General features: G+C 55.9%; 1 protein-coding gene across 4 annotated transcripts; it reads right to left on the bottom strand.

Moving 5' to 3' along the window:
- Nucleotides 1–80: 80 nt before the first annotated feature.
- Nucleotides 81–8,989, bottom strand: TRIP10 (thyroid hormone receptor interactor 10). 4 transcript variants are annotated; one of them, XM_082455084.1, is made up of 16 exons: nt 8,876–8,957; nt 8,667–8,727; nt 7,590–7,705; nt 7,450–7,506; nt 6,434–6,581; nt 6,294–6,356; nt 5,982–6,086; nt 5,767–5,895; nt 5,010–5,156; nt 4,696–4,890; nt 3,482–3,649; nt 3,109–3,218; nt 1,170–1,302; nt 808–953; nt 605–726; nt 81–494 (listed from the first exon to the last, which is right to left on the bottom strand). In XM_082455084.1, the coding sequence occupies exons 4-16, from the start codon at nt 7,485–7,487 to the stop codon at nt 346–348; spliced, it is 1,653 nt and encodes a 550-aa protein (XP_082311210.1). In that variant the 5' UTR covers nt 7,488–7,506; nt 7,590–7,705; nt 8,667–8,727; nt 8,876–8,957; the 3' UTR covers nt 81–345. The 4 variants fall into 4 exon arrangements, with proteins under 4 accessions (XP_082311210.1, XP_082311207.1, XP_082311209.1 ...); XM_082455081.1 differs by lacking the exon at nt 8,667–8,727 and having other exon boundaries at nt 8,876–8,989; XM_082455083.1 differs by lacking the exons at nt 3,482–3,649; nt 8,667–8,727 and having other exon boundaries at nt 8,876–8,989.
- Nucleotides 8,990–10,993: the final 2,004 nt, after the last annotated feature.

The following is a 10,993-nucleotide window of genomic DNA, read 5'->3' as shown; positions in this document are numbered from 1 at the left end:
GCGTGGCCCTTAAGGAGGGTGGTATTTGAATATCCAACCCCGGTATCCAAATCTCCTAATAAGGCACAGACTACAGGAGCTTTCCATCATTTTTTTATATAAAACAAAACGGCCCCAGCCGAGCGGCAGGAAGAAAAGATTCGAAACATGAGTATGTACATCGATGGTAGAAGGCACAGCGGGTCCATCTGGGGTGAGGAGTGGGGGGTTGGGGCTGGGGGCAGCAGGTTACACAGGTCTCAGCTGAAGCCACGGGGGAAGAAATAAAGTGCGTAGGTCCTGGGGCACCCCCCGTGGCCCAGAAGCAGCAGCCAACAGCCCCCCTCTTCTCGCCTCTGGCAGGGTTCAGTTGAGTGTGACACGGAGGTAGGAGGTGGGCACGTAGCCCTCACCTCCCTGTTTCCGCCTGACCCGGGTCCAGCCGTCGCCTTTATCTTCTTCCATGAGACTGAGGTCCTCGCCCTCGGCCATGGAGATGGTGCCCTCGCTGGACCCTGTCATGGGGGCGGCGGTGGGCTCAGGTCTGCTGGAGGCGGATCTCAACAGAACCCAGCCCCAAACACCGCCCCCAAAGCCACCGATGTGCCCCCCAGGCTGTCCTTACCTTCAAAATGGTAGATGGCCACACAGTGACCTATGGGGGACGCAGGCTCCTCCTCAAAATCCTCATCGAACTCCGTGTAGATGGGAGCATCCTGACCTTCCTCGGAGGGGGGCTCTTCAGAGCTGGTTGGAGAAGGCAAAGCCAGGTGAAGACAGGTACCCCCCTGGGTCCGGGGACAGACCCACACCGGCCTCCCTGCTCACCTCTCCTTATTATCCTGTGATCCGTTGTTGCTGTTGCTGCTGCTGTCTGGTGGGGCGCTGGCTGGGGGGTCTGGAGGCCGAGTGTGCCGGCCCAGGGTGTCCCCCCGGTTGCTCAGGACCCGGCTCTCGGCTTCTGCCAGCCAAGCCTGAGAGGAGGGGACCGCACAGTCAGCTCCAGGGCCAGGCTCTGGGGTCAGCCCGCTCTGGCCTGGAGGTTTTCCTGAGATCACCCATGCACACCCAAGGCAGTGATGAGAAACAGCTGAAGCACCCCCCCCAATACCTCCCTGTCCCCCTCCCTCCCCCAAGAAGTGACTCAGCCAGGCCTGCCGGCCCCGCCCCTCCCCAGGGTCTTCCCTGACCTCATACTTCTGTACTTCCAATTTCAGCCGTTCGATGTTGTTCAGGGTTTCTGTGATCCGGGGTTCCAAGCTGGCCGGGTCCCCCATCTGGGGTGTCTTCTCATATACATCCTTCATTTTCTTCAAGGCCTCCCTAGGGTGAGAACGGACGGAGGAGAAAGAATCCCATGTGATTTAACAAACAAAAAATGTGGGCTTTGCTTCAGGGAGCTCAGCCAGTGCTTCATAGCTTGGGTTCAAATCCCAGGGTGGGCATTTCTTAGTTATGTGAGTTTGGGTTAAGTTACTGAAACTGTGTCTCAGTATGCTTGTCTGAAAAAGAGAATAACGGGATCTATATAGCTATGTCTGTATATCTCCTGTGAGTTGTTGTGAAGATGAGAACAGTGCCTTTATGTATTCAAATATATACTGACTGCATACCACATACCAGGAACCTGTTCTAGGCATTAGAAATACAGCACTAAACAGGACAGTCAGGGCCCTACCTCTGCTCACAACCTCTCAGGAAAACGGGAATTCTAATGATCCACATAAGGGGTTTAGAATAGTGCCTGGCATACGGTAACACTCTATAAACGCTAAGTATTACTATCATTAGTCCCCTGTCCCTACTTCCTCCATGTAATGGTTACAAGCATGGTCCTCTGGACTATGTCAAACCTGGGTTCAACTTCTTTCCAGTCCTAGTACCTGATGCACATTACAGAGGAGGAAACTGGAAACAACTAGAATGCAAGGCCAGTCCGTCTGGACTCCGGAGCATGCACCCGTAACCCCCCCATTATAAGAACTCAGGAATGACAGAGTTCTCGAATGGAACTTTACACCAATAAAAGCCGTTTTGTACAAGAAGTTCTGTGCAAACGGCAAAACACCATTTGGCTGTCTGTCCGCAAGTGGCAAACGTCATTCTTATTATGTAAGAGGACTGGGAAGAGAATCTTGTTGCTTGGAAAGAGTGAGTAAAGATTTTCTTTTTTTAATCTGGCAGGTTTCTTTATCGTTAATACATTAAGTGTTTTGAGTTATTAAATGAATAACCATATGCTTCTTTTTCTTTTAGCCAATTAATGTAGTAAGTGAGACTGATAGATGTTTTGATATTGAACCATCTTTGCATTACTGGGATAACACCCGAATGATCATGACTTTTTTTGTGGTCTTTTTATTATTTTTTTTTTTACTGCGGTAAAATATACATAATATAAAATTTCCCATTTAAGCTATTTTTAAGTGTATGGTTCAGTGGCATTAAATTCATTCATGTAGCTGGGCAATCACCACAACCACATGATTTTTTTTTTTTTTTTTTTTAATACACCATTGGACTTGCTTGGCTAGGATTTTGCAATCTAAGATCATAAGTTAATTAAATAAGTTCATAATTTTATCTTCTTGAATTCCTTTTTTTTTTTATTTTTATTTATGGCTGTGTTGGGTCTTCGTTTCCGTGCAAAGGCTTTCTCTAGTTGTGGCAAGCGGGGGCCACTCTTCATCACAGTGTGTGGGCCTCTCACTATCGTGGCCTCTCTTGTTGCAGAGCGCAGGCTCAGTAGTCGTGGCTCACGGGCCCAGTTGCTCCACGGCATGTGGGATCTTCCCAGACCAGGGCTCGAACCCGTGTCCCCTGCATTGGCAGGCAGATGCTCAACCACTGCGCCACCAGGGATGCCCTCTTCTTGAATTCTTGCTAACTCAATTTTGGAATTGAGATTCCACCAGCCTCCTAAATGAGCTGGCAGCTTTCGCTCTTCTTCTGTTTGTTGGAATGACTTATATAAGATGGGAAGTCACCGTTTCTTTTAAGTGTGGTAGGAATCACCTAGAAACCCATCAGGGCCTAGAGTTTGTTGGGGAGGAGATCTTCGAGTACCACTTCAATGTAATTCATTTATTACTTCACCTTGTTCCTTACCTGCCCACCCCCTCACCTTACCTCTGGTCGATCTCCTTCTGTAGTTCACGGTTCCGTTCTTCCAGCTGCTGCTGAAGCCGCTTTCTCTGCTGCTCCGGGGGCAAGTGGCTGAAATCTTCGGTCACCACTGTCTGCAAGGCGGAAGAAGACTGAGTTCGGGAACACAGAGTCTGAGCTTCCAGGGTCTAAGACATGCCTAAGACACACCAAGTCCACCTTCCTCCCCACCCAAGGTTCTTGGGGGGCAAGGCCATGCACAGAGCAAAGCAGGTCCAGGTGGGGCCATGGAAGGAGGGGGCCCAGCCGGCGGCAGGAAGCGAGCCCAGGGTCCCGCCACCCGGCCGCTGGGCAGGCTGGGGCCGCCCCCTCCTCCTCCCCCGGAGGCCTCACTTACCCCACGGCTGCCTCGAAGGCTGCGGAAGGATGCTAGCCGCGGTTTGACTGACTTACTGATCTCACTCAGTATGGCCAAGGGGTCGAGGCCGGAGCGGGGGGACGGGGGTCCGTTAGGTAATGCCGAGGGCAGGGGGCCCCCCAGGGGGGAGAGAGGTGGAGGGCGCGGCTACCGGCAGGGGCCAGGGAGGACATGGGTCAGGACGGGCAGGAGGACGTAGAGAACAAGGACGGATGAACGGAAGGACAATGGACGCAATAAAGAAAAAGGGGAAAAAAACCAAATGGAGAAAAGAAAAGAAAAAAAAAAGTAAGAAAACCACAACTCAAGATGCACAATCACACACACAGAAAATGCATGCAGAGAGCAACACAAAAATCTGGGAGGTGGCAGGAGGGCATTAATTAGATTGTGAGCCAGAAGGCCAGACCCCTCCCCCACCCTCCACCTCCCTTGCATCCTATGTCCAGTTTCTAGAATGGAGATTGGGGGTACAGGGAGGCCCATGTTTCTTGTCCCCCTCACCAGCTTTCTGGGCTCACAGTCTAGAAGGTGGAGGGAGAAGCATGCAGGAATCAAGGTCTCAGACAAATATGGGGCCATAGACGTCAAGGGCAAACTGAGAGAAGGGTCAAAGGCATGAAATACCAAAAGGGTTACAGCTGGGGTTTAAGCTGGGGGATGTACGTATAAACCGAAGAAGGGGATCAAAGTATACATCAAGAGGGATCCAAAGTATAAAACAGGAGTCAAGGTATAAACTAGGGACGAGGGGGTTGTCAAAGGTGTAAGAAGCCAAGGGTGTCCAGGTATGTGCCTGACGAAAGCTAAAAATCCCGAGTAAAACCAGCCTGAGGGTGGGGCGCCCAGAGACGCACCGGAGGATTGGAGAGACTCGGCGGGGGGGGGAGTCCCTAGGGCTGGTGTCCCAATCCCTCACCCAGCCCTGAATACCCAAAGCAGTTCTTCTCCCAGCATCCTGAGAAGCAGCAGACAGACGCCACAGGCCCCCCTCCTTGCCCCCCACTCCCCAGCCTCAGGGGACTCCCAGGCCAATTGCCCGGCCGCCTTCCTTCCCTCCAGCCCGGGCCAGCAGCCAAGAGAAAAATTCCTGCCCAGGACTCAGCGTTCCGGCGGCTGGGGCTGACTCAGTGGGGGCCCCTGCTGTCTCCACTCACACCCATCCCCTCCACCCCAAGGGCCCCGGCCCCCACCTTGTTCTTCTTGCCGAAGGGCCAGCGCTTAGCCCGGCTGCGGCCGGGGCCTCGGAGCTCGGGCCGTCCATCTGAGGGGGTGCCCAGGCTGCTGTCCGAGGGCACGCGGTTCATGGGCTGGCTGAAGTCTTCAAATTCCACGTCGCCCGGGCGGGCAAAGCCTGACTTGTGCAGCTCGATTAGGACCTGGGAGTCCTGGGGGAGGGGATGGTGAGGGGCAGTCAGGGGAAAGGCTGGGTGCGTAGCCTTTGGGCTCCTCCTTCTGCCCTCTCCCACCCCCCCGCCCCTGTGGTCCACTGGGACCAGGCACCCACGTTCTTGGCATCCACAGCATCCGCAGCCACCTTCATGCCCTCCAAACACTTGGCGATGATGGGTACCACCTGCAGCTCAGCCTCTGACAGGAGCCTGTACCCAGCCCCCAGGTGGGTGGCCCGCCGCTCGTCCATGTCCTGCAGCTTCTGCAGGGACAGGGGTGTGGGGTCTCGGGGTGATGATGGAAGGGCTGGTGGCAGAGTGATTCACTACACGAGCATGATGGAGACCCACACTGGCCCCAGCCCCAAGCCCAGTCTGGCAGGGAAACACAGAATCGAACACAGACTTCCAGCTCAGTGTGGTCAGGGAAGAAACAGGAGGCCAGGGAGATTTCAGAGGAGAATTTGAGGACCTCCCCTCCCCTTGCCTAGGGAGTCAGGAAAGGCTTCTCAAAGGAGGTGAAGCCAGGGATTTCAAGAAAAAGCAGACCCAGCACCAATACTGCCAGTCCCAGGGCTGGGACAGAGAGTAGAGTACAAGGCTGAAACAGAAGAGGGGAAATTCGAGATCTTTCAGAGGTGTTGTTAGAGTTGGGGCTTGGAAGAATAAGTAGGAGTTGCAAAAGGAAAGAAAGACAAATCTGGCAGAAAGAACAGCTTGAGTAAAAGCGGAGCACACTTTTAACTATTTGTTTCTAATTCCTTCTCAATTTAGAGAGTAGGGCATTACAGCCAGGGTTTTGACAAATGTGTAGGAGTTGGTTAACTCTGGGGTTTCAGGGGGAAGGTGGGGCTGGGGGTGTGGAGCACTCACATTAAATATCTGGGGCATCTGGGAAAAATAGAAGTGAGCCTGGTCTCGGTTGAAGCGCTGTAGTTGGGCTGCATACTCATTTTTGCTTTCTTCTGCCATGTGACTCCGAAGGTGGGCTTGTTGCTTGGCCTGAGGAATATCGAGGTGGGGGTCATGGCCCAGTTCCAGCCTTGCCCAACCCTGACCCCCAAGCGTGTCTCAGACCCCACAGGCACCTTCTCCACATCAGCCTTGGTAGCATTGATATCCTGGTCCAGCCGCTCGGCCGTCTGAGCTGCCTTCTCAGCCTCCCGGCAGTCCCGCTCAAACTTACGCTTACTCTGTGTTGGGGACAGAACCAGAATGAAGGAGCCACCAACCAAAGTTTCATGGATGGGTGGGAAGTCACCCAGCAAATGGGGGTCGGGGCTGGAAACCCACAGCAGAGGTGGGGTCCTGGCCAGACAAAGAGGATACCTCTGTGGATTGGCAACCCTCACCCAGCTGCTCGGGGCCGGAGCCACGCTTCTCCACACCCACAAACTCACATTCTCCAGCTGCTTGAAGCCACTTTCCAGCTGCTGCTGGGCCCGACGGCCTTCTTGGAAGTGCTATGGAAAGAGGGGGGTGATAAGGCTCACCCTGGTTTCAGGGGCCCTTGGGAAATCCCAGAGAGGGGATCACCCACCATCTTTCTCTCCTGTTTCATCTCCTGTGAGTACTTGGCCAGCTCGAGACACACGTGGACACTGAGGCTCTCGGCCACCAGCTCCCGCTGGCCCGCAAAATCATTCACCTCCTGGAGAATCTGCACAAATGACTGCTGCTGGCTGAACCTGGGATGTGGTGGAGGGGGACAGGGGCTGAGGGTCAGGGCCCCCAGGAGCCACATGCCCCAGGACCCACCTCTGTATGAGAAAATGTGAGCCCCAAGATATTCACCCCAGAAGCAATGATAAATTCTGGTCTGCATCCCCAACCCTTGGGGGGGGGGGCCAAAGAACTCAGAATTCTCAGAATTCGGGGGGTTTTAGAAAGGGGATATGATGCTTACACCATCTTTTTGCATCACCCTAGTGGTGTCAGCGGCAGCATGCTGTAACCAAATACTATAAATGTTTTTGCAAGGAGAAATATTAATATCCACGCTAAGCGGGATAAAAACCAAGACCGTAATGAACGTAATTAACATCAAGTCAGTTCAGGTCGGAGGTTGCCTCCAAACAAGTGACCAAAAGAACTTTTGATTTCTAGAGCTTTTTGGATTCTGGACCTGGGGACCTGGAATAAAGTGAAATGGTCTGGGCATTGTTTTAACACGTTTTCTTAATCTTCACATGAGCCCCTACAAGGACATCATCATCATCCCCAATTCACAGGAGAGGAAAACAGAGGCACAAAACTTAAGTCACTTGCCCAGAGTCATTCATTTAGTAACTGATGGAGCCTCTCCCATTTAATAGGCGAGGAAAATAGAGGCGGAGAACTTGAGTCAACTGGCGGAAGCAGTTTGGCTGGAAAGTAGTGGATTTAGAATTCCAACACAGGTAATACGGTTTCTGCATCCAAGCTCATACCTCTAGGTGGAACTGGGGTGAGAAGTGAGGGATCTACTTGGGTGGCCCAGCCTGAGGGAGAAGAAGTGGGTCCCATACCCCCCGCCCTCCAAATCTAGCCCTGCATCAATCCCCTCTTCGTTCTTACTTGGATTCTGGGTCATCTTTGCCAGGTCTTTTGGGCATATATTTTTTCACCAGGCTCCTACGGAGAGAGGCAGGAAGGCTGAGCCCCCAGCCCTCCAACCGCTCCCCCTAACCCCAGGCGAGGTCACCCTAGGGTCTCACCGCAGCTGCTTTGCATAAGCCTGCTCCACCTCCGTCCGCTCTTTCACGAACTTCACGTATCTGTCCAACAGGTCCAGACCCCACTGCGTGTGCCGCTCGAGCACCTCGAACTGATCCTAGCGGGGGATTGGGAGGACTGGGGTCAAGACCTTGGGACCCCACAGCCTCCGACCAAGCGGCAGGGGAGCCTCCAGGCTCCGAGCTCCAAGAAGGCGTGGCTTCCAGGCCCCGCCCCGGAGCGGCGCGGGGGGAGGCAGGAAACCGGCGGGAACCCCCTCCCCTTCCCGGGAAGGGCCAGGGAACAGGGGCGGGGCCCCAGCTGGACTACAGGGTCCCCTCTCCCGACGTCCAAGAGAGGTGTGGAATGGGACAAGGCCACTCCCCCTGCCCCGGCTCCCCTAATCCCCCCCAGATTCCAGAAAATCCGGCCGGCCTGGCGTGAGTCAGGGCCAGAGGCGCAGGGTTCCCCGCAGCTTGGGGGGCCTCTGAATGGCCAGAGGGTGGGCACCAGGTTCCCCTGGTTGCCATGCTTCCCCGGGTGCCCCGAAGGGTGACTCAGTTTCCCTCACTGACTCCACTGCGCCTCCAAAAGAAATCCCAGCATTGGTGTGGGGGGCGATCTAGTTACCCCGGGACACCCAGGAACCCAGGAGTGCCACCGCCCCCAGAAAGAGGAGGGGTCAGAGGTCCCGGCTAGGAAAGGGGAAAATTTCTGGGGCTTCCAGGGCACAGGTTCGAGGCGGTCAGGTGGCGGCCCCTCCCAGTGCCTAGGGCGGGCTGGGGGAGGGGGCTGAGGCCGAGCCTCGCAGCCCCCTTCCCCCTACAGCGTCCCAAGCCCCTAGTTGTTGATTATAGGCAACGTGAGGGCGGTCTGTACTTCCAGGTCCCACGTGGGGTTGATAGTGGCCAGAGGGTCCCCTCCCCCGCCCCAGTCGGACAGGCGGAGGGCGGGCAGGGGCCCAGGGGCCGTAAGATAAGCCGCCGGCCCAGTCAGGGCGCTCAAAATAGGTGACCTCTCCCGGCCGCCCCGGCCTGGTCCCAGGACTTCTTCTGCCCTCCTCACTATGAAGCCCGTACCTCAGTTTCCCTACGCCGCTCCTGCAAGGTCGCCCTCCGCTCCCGGGCGTCCTGAAACGCCCTAGGAAACTCCGAATGAGGGCGGAAAGCGGGGATTCCAGGGGTCGGTGGAAGGGAAAGCGCAGAGACCCCTCTAGGGTACTGCAGGGGCAAAGCAGGGGTCTGGACCCCGGAAGGGAGGAACTTGGAGCCGGGCGGATCGGACTCACCCACAGTTCGGTGCCCCAATCCATGCTGCTCCCGCCGATGCCAACGCCGCCGCCGCACCCGGTCCACACCGCCCGCCGCCGGGAGACTCAGCCCAGGGCGCTGAGCCCGGCCCCGCCCCGTTAATGCCCCGCCCACTCCAGGCTCTGCCACGCCCCATAGGCTCTGCCACGCCCCCGCCCGCGCAGAGCCCCGGCGCAGCCCCCTAAAGGTGAGGCACACCCCAGGAGGCGGGGCCAACAGACGCCCCGCCCCCTCTTAAAGGAACGATGCCACCCGAAGGCACTGGACAGACTCCCTAAAGGACCCCCACCCATTTTCCAAATCCCTTAGGACCCTCTTGTCCTCCCCACACCTGCCCCGCCCTGGATTGTTTTTCCTTTCCTTTTTCCTTTCAACCATTCATTAAAGGGCCAAGACACTAAAACCCCAACCCAAGAGGTTCTTCCCCCACCCCATCGCAGGGAGAACCTGAGGTCACCTCGCTCTTGCGGGCCGGCCCGGCTCCAGACGTCTACGTTCGTCCCACTAATGGTCTGGTCCCTCCGGCCACAGGGCGGATGGGAGGACTTCGATCCTGTCCAGGACGCGCCTCCGCCAAGGCCTGGTCCATTAGCGCCCCCACCGCATCCTGCCTCCCTCCCCAAATCTGCGCCTGGAAACTGAGGACGAGCTGTCCTTGGGGCGCCGGGCCCAGGCCTTTCCCCGGCTCCCGTCCAGTTCGAGCCTGCACCTGCCCATTTTCCAGTTGCATCCATTAAGGCCCAATCAGTTTTAATTGTCTGCACCGACCCTGGGATTCTGACTCCACCCCCGCCGCCCCTAGAACCCTGGGGCTTGGAAGTCTGTCGTCCCTCTCATAAAAGTCTGTTCACACGTTGTTAATCCCTTTGAGGCACTGGGATGAAAGGGGAGAGATCCTAGCAGCAACCTCCTTCATCCTCTCCCTCTTTTGGTGCTTTCTCTTTGGCTACAGAGGTGACAGTCGCCCTGCTGGGGCTGGGGGCTCCGGGCCCCCGGGGACAAGTTAGGCTCTGAGCCCGCAGGCTCCCAGTACACAAACCGAGGAGCCCAGGAGGATCGCTCCGGGAGCCCACACTGGGACAGATGGCTCTGCGAGGACCTGGCCCCACCTGCTGGTGGCTTCTGAGTTAGAAAACTTCAAATTACAAAGTAGACTTGTGCTCCCGAGGTTGGAGGATCAGATCGAATCAGGAATTCAGCCTGGGGTCTGGAACTCGGTGGCTCAGCCTGGGAGTAGGGTCTCAGCCTCTAAATGAAGTGGGAATTCATCCCAGGTCGGCACCACAGTTGGGATGGAGTCTGACCGGGGTAGGAAGGAGGCTTAGCAGAGGGGTCAGCCACCCAGTCGAAGGCCTGGGACTCAAACTAAGGTCCACAGGTCAGTCCTAATCTGAGGTCAGTGGTCAGTCCTAATCTGAGGTCAGTCCAGGTGGAAGCTCAGCCAGAGATTAAGGCTCATTATAGGCTGAGGGTAGTAGGGGGTCGGGGAGTCTAGGTTTCGGCGGAGGTCAGGGCTCAGCTGCAGGTAGGGGGCTCAGGCTGGGGCCGGGATTCAGCCTGACTCAAGACCAGCCTGGGATCTGGGGATGGGCCTCCAGTTGCCTCACTCCAGGACAGAAGGGTCCACCTAAGGCTGGTGACTCAGTCTGGGATCATGGGTCATCGTAGGGTCAAGATTTAGCTTGGGGCCAGGTTTTGGCCTCTCGGTGGATCAGTAAGATTAGGAGAACAGGACAGGCTTTAGCAAATGCATATGTTTACCAAAAGCCTGAGCTTTGGCTGGGAGCCACATCCCCGGGGTAAGAAAGGGGACGTCCGTCCTTAGGGATACTGGGAAGTGTAGTTTATTGAACGCCCCATTGAGCTGTTTGCTCCCCCTGCGTTCTGGGTAATGTAGTTCTGAACGGGTCTGTCAGTTAAGAGTGGATGGAGGAATTCCCCTTTAGGGGCCGGATATCAGATCCATCACAATTGGTTGGATGGACTGTTTATCAGAGTACATCCGGGGACAATCTTTCTAGTGATTGGTGAGCGTGGAGGCGGGGTTAAGCGATATCAGCACTCCCATTCGGGGCCCGGGCTGTCCATTTGGTGTC

This window comes from Balaenoptera physalus (genome assembly GCF_965194825.1).
Source record: "Balaenoptera physalus genome assembly, chromosome: 3".
Classification (NCBI taxonomy): domain Eukaryota; kingdom Metazoa; phylum Chordata; class Mammalia; order Artiodactyla; family Balaenopteridae; genus Balaenoptera; species Balaenoptera physalus.
Note: the sequence above shows the minus strand (reverse complement) of the source record. Positions and strands in the feature narration are given on the sequence as shown.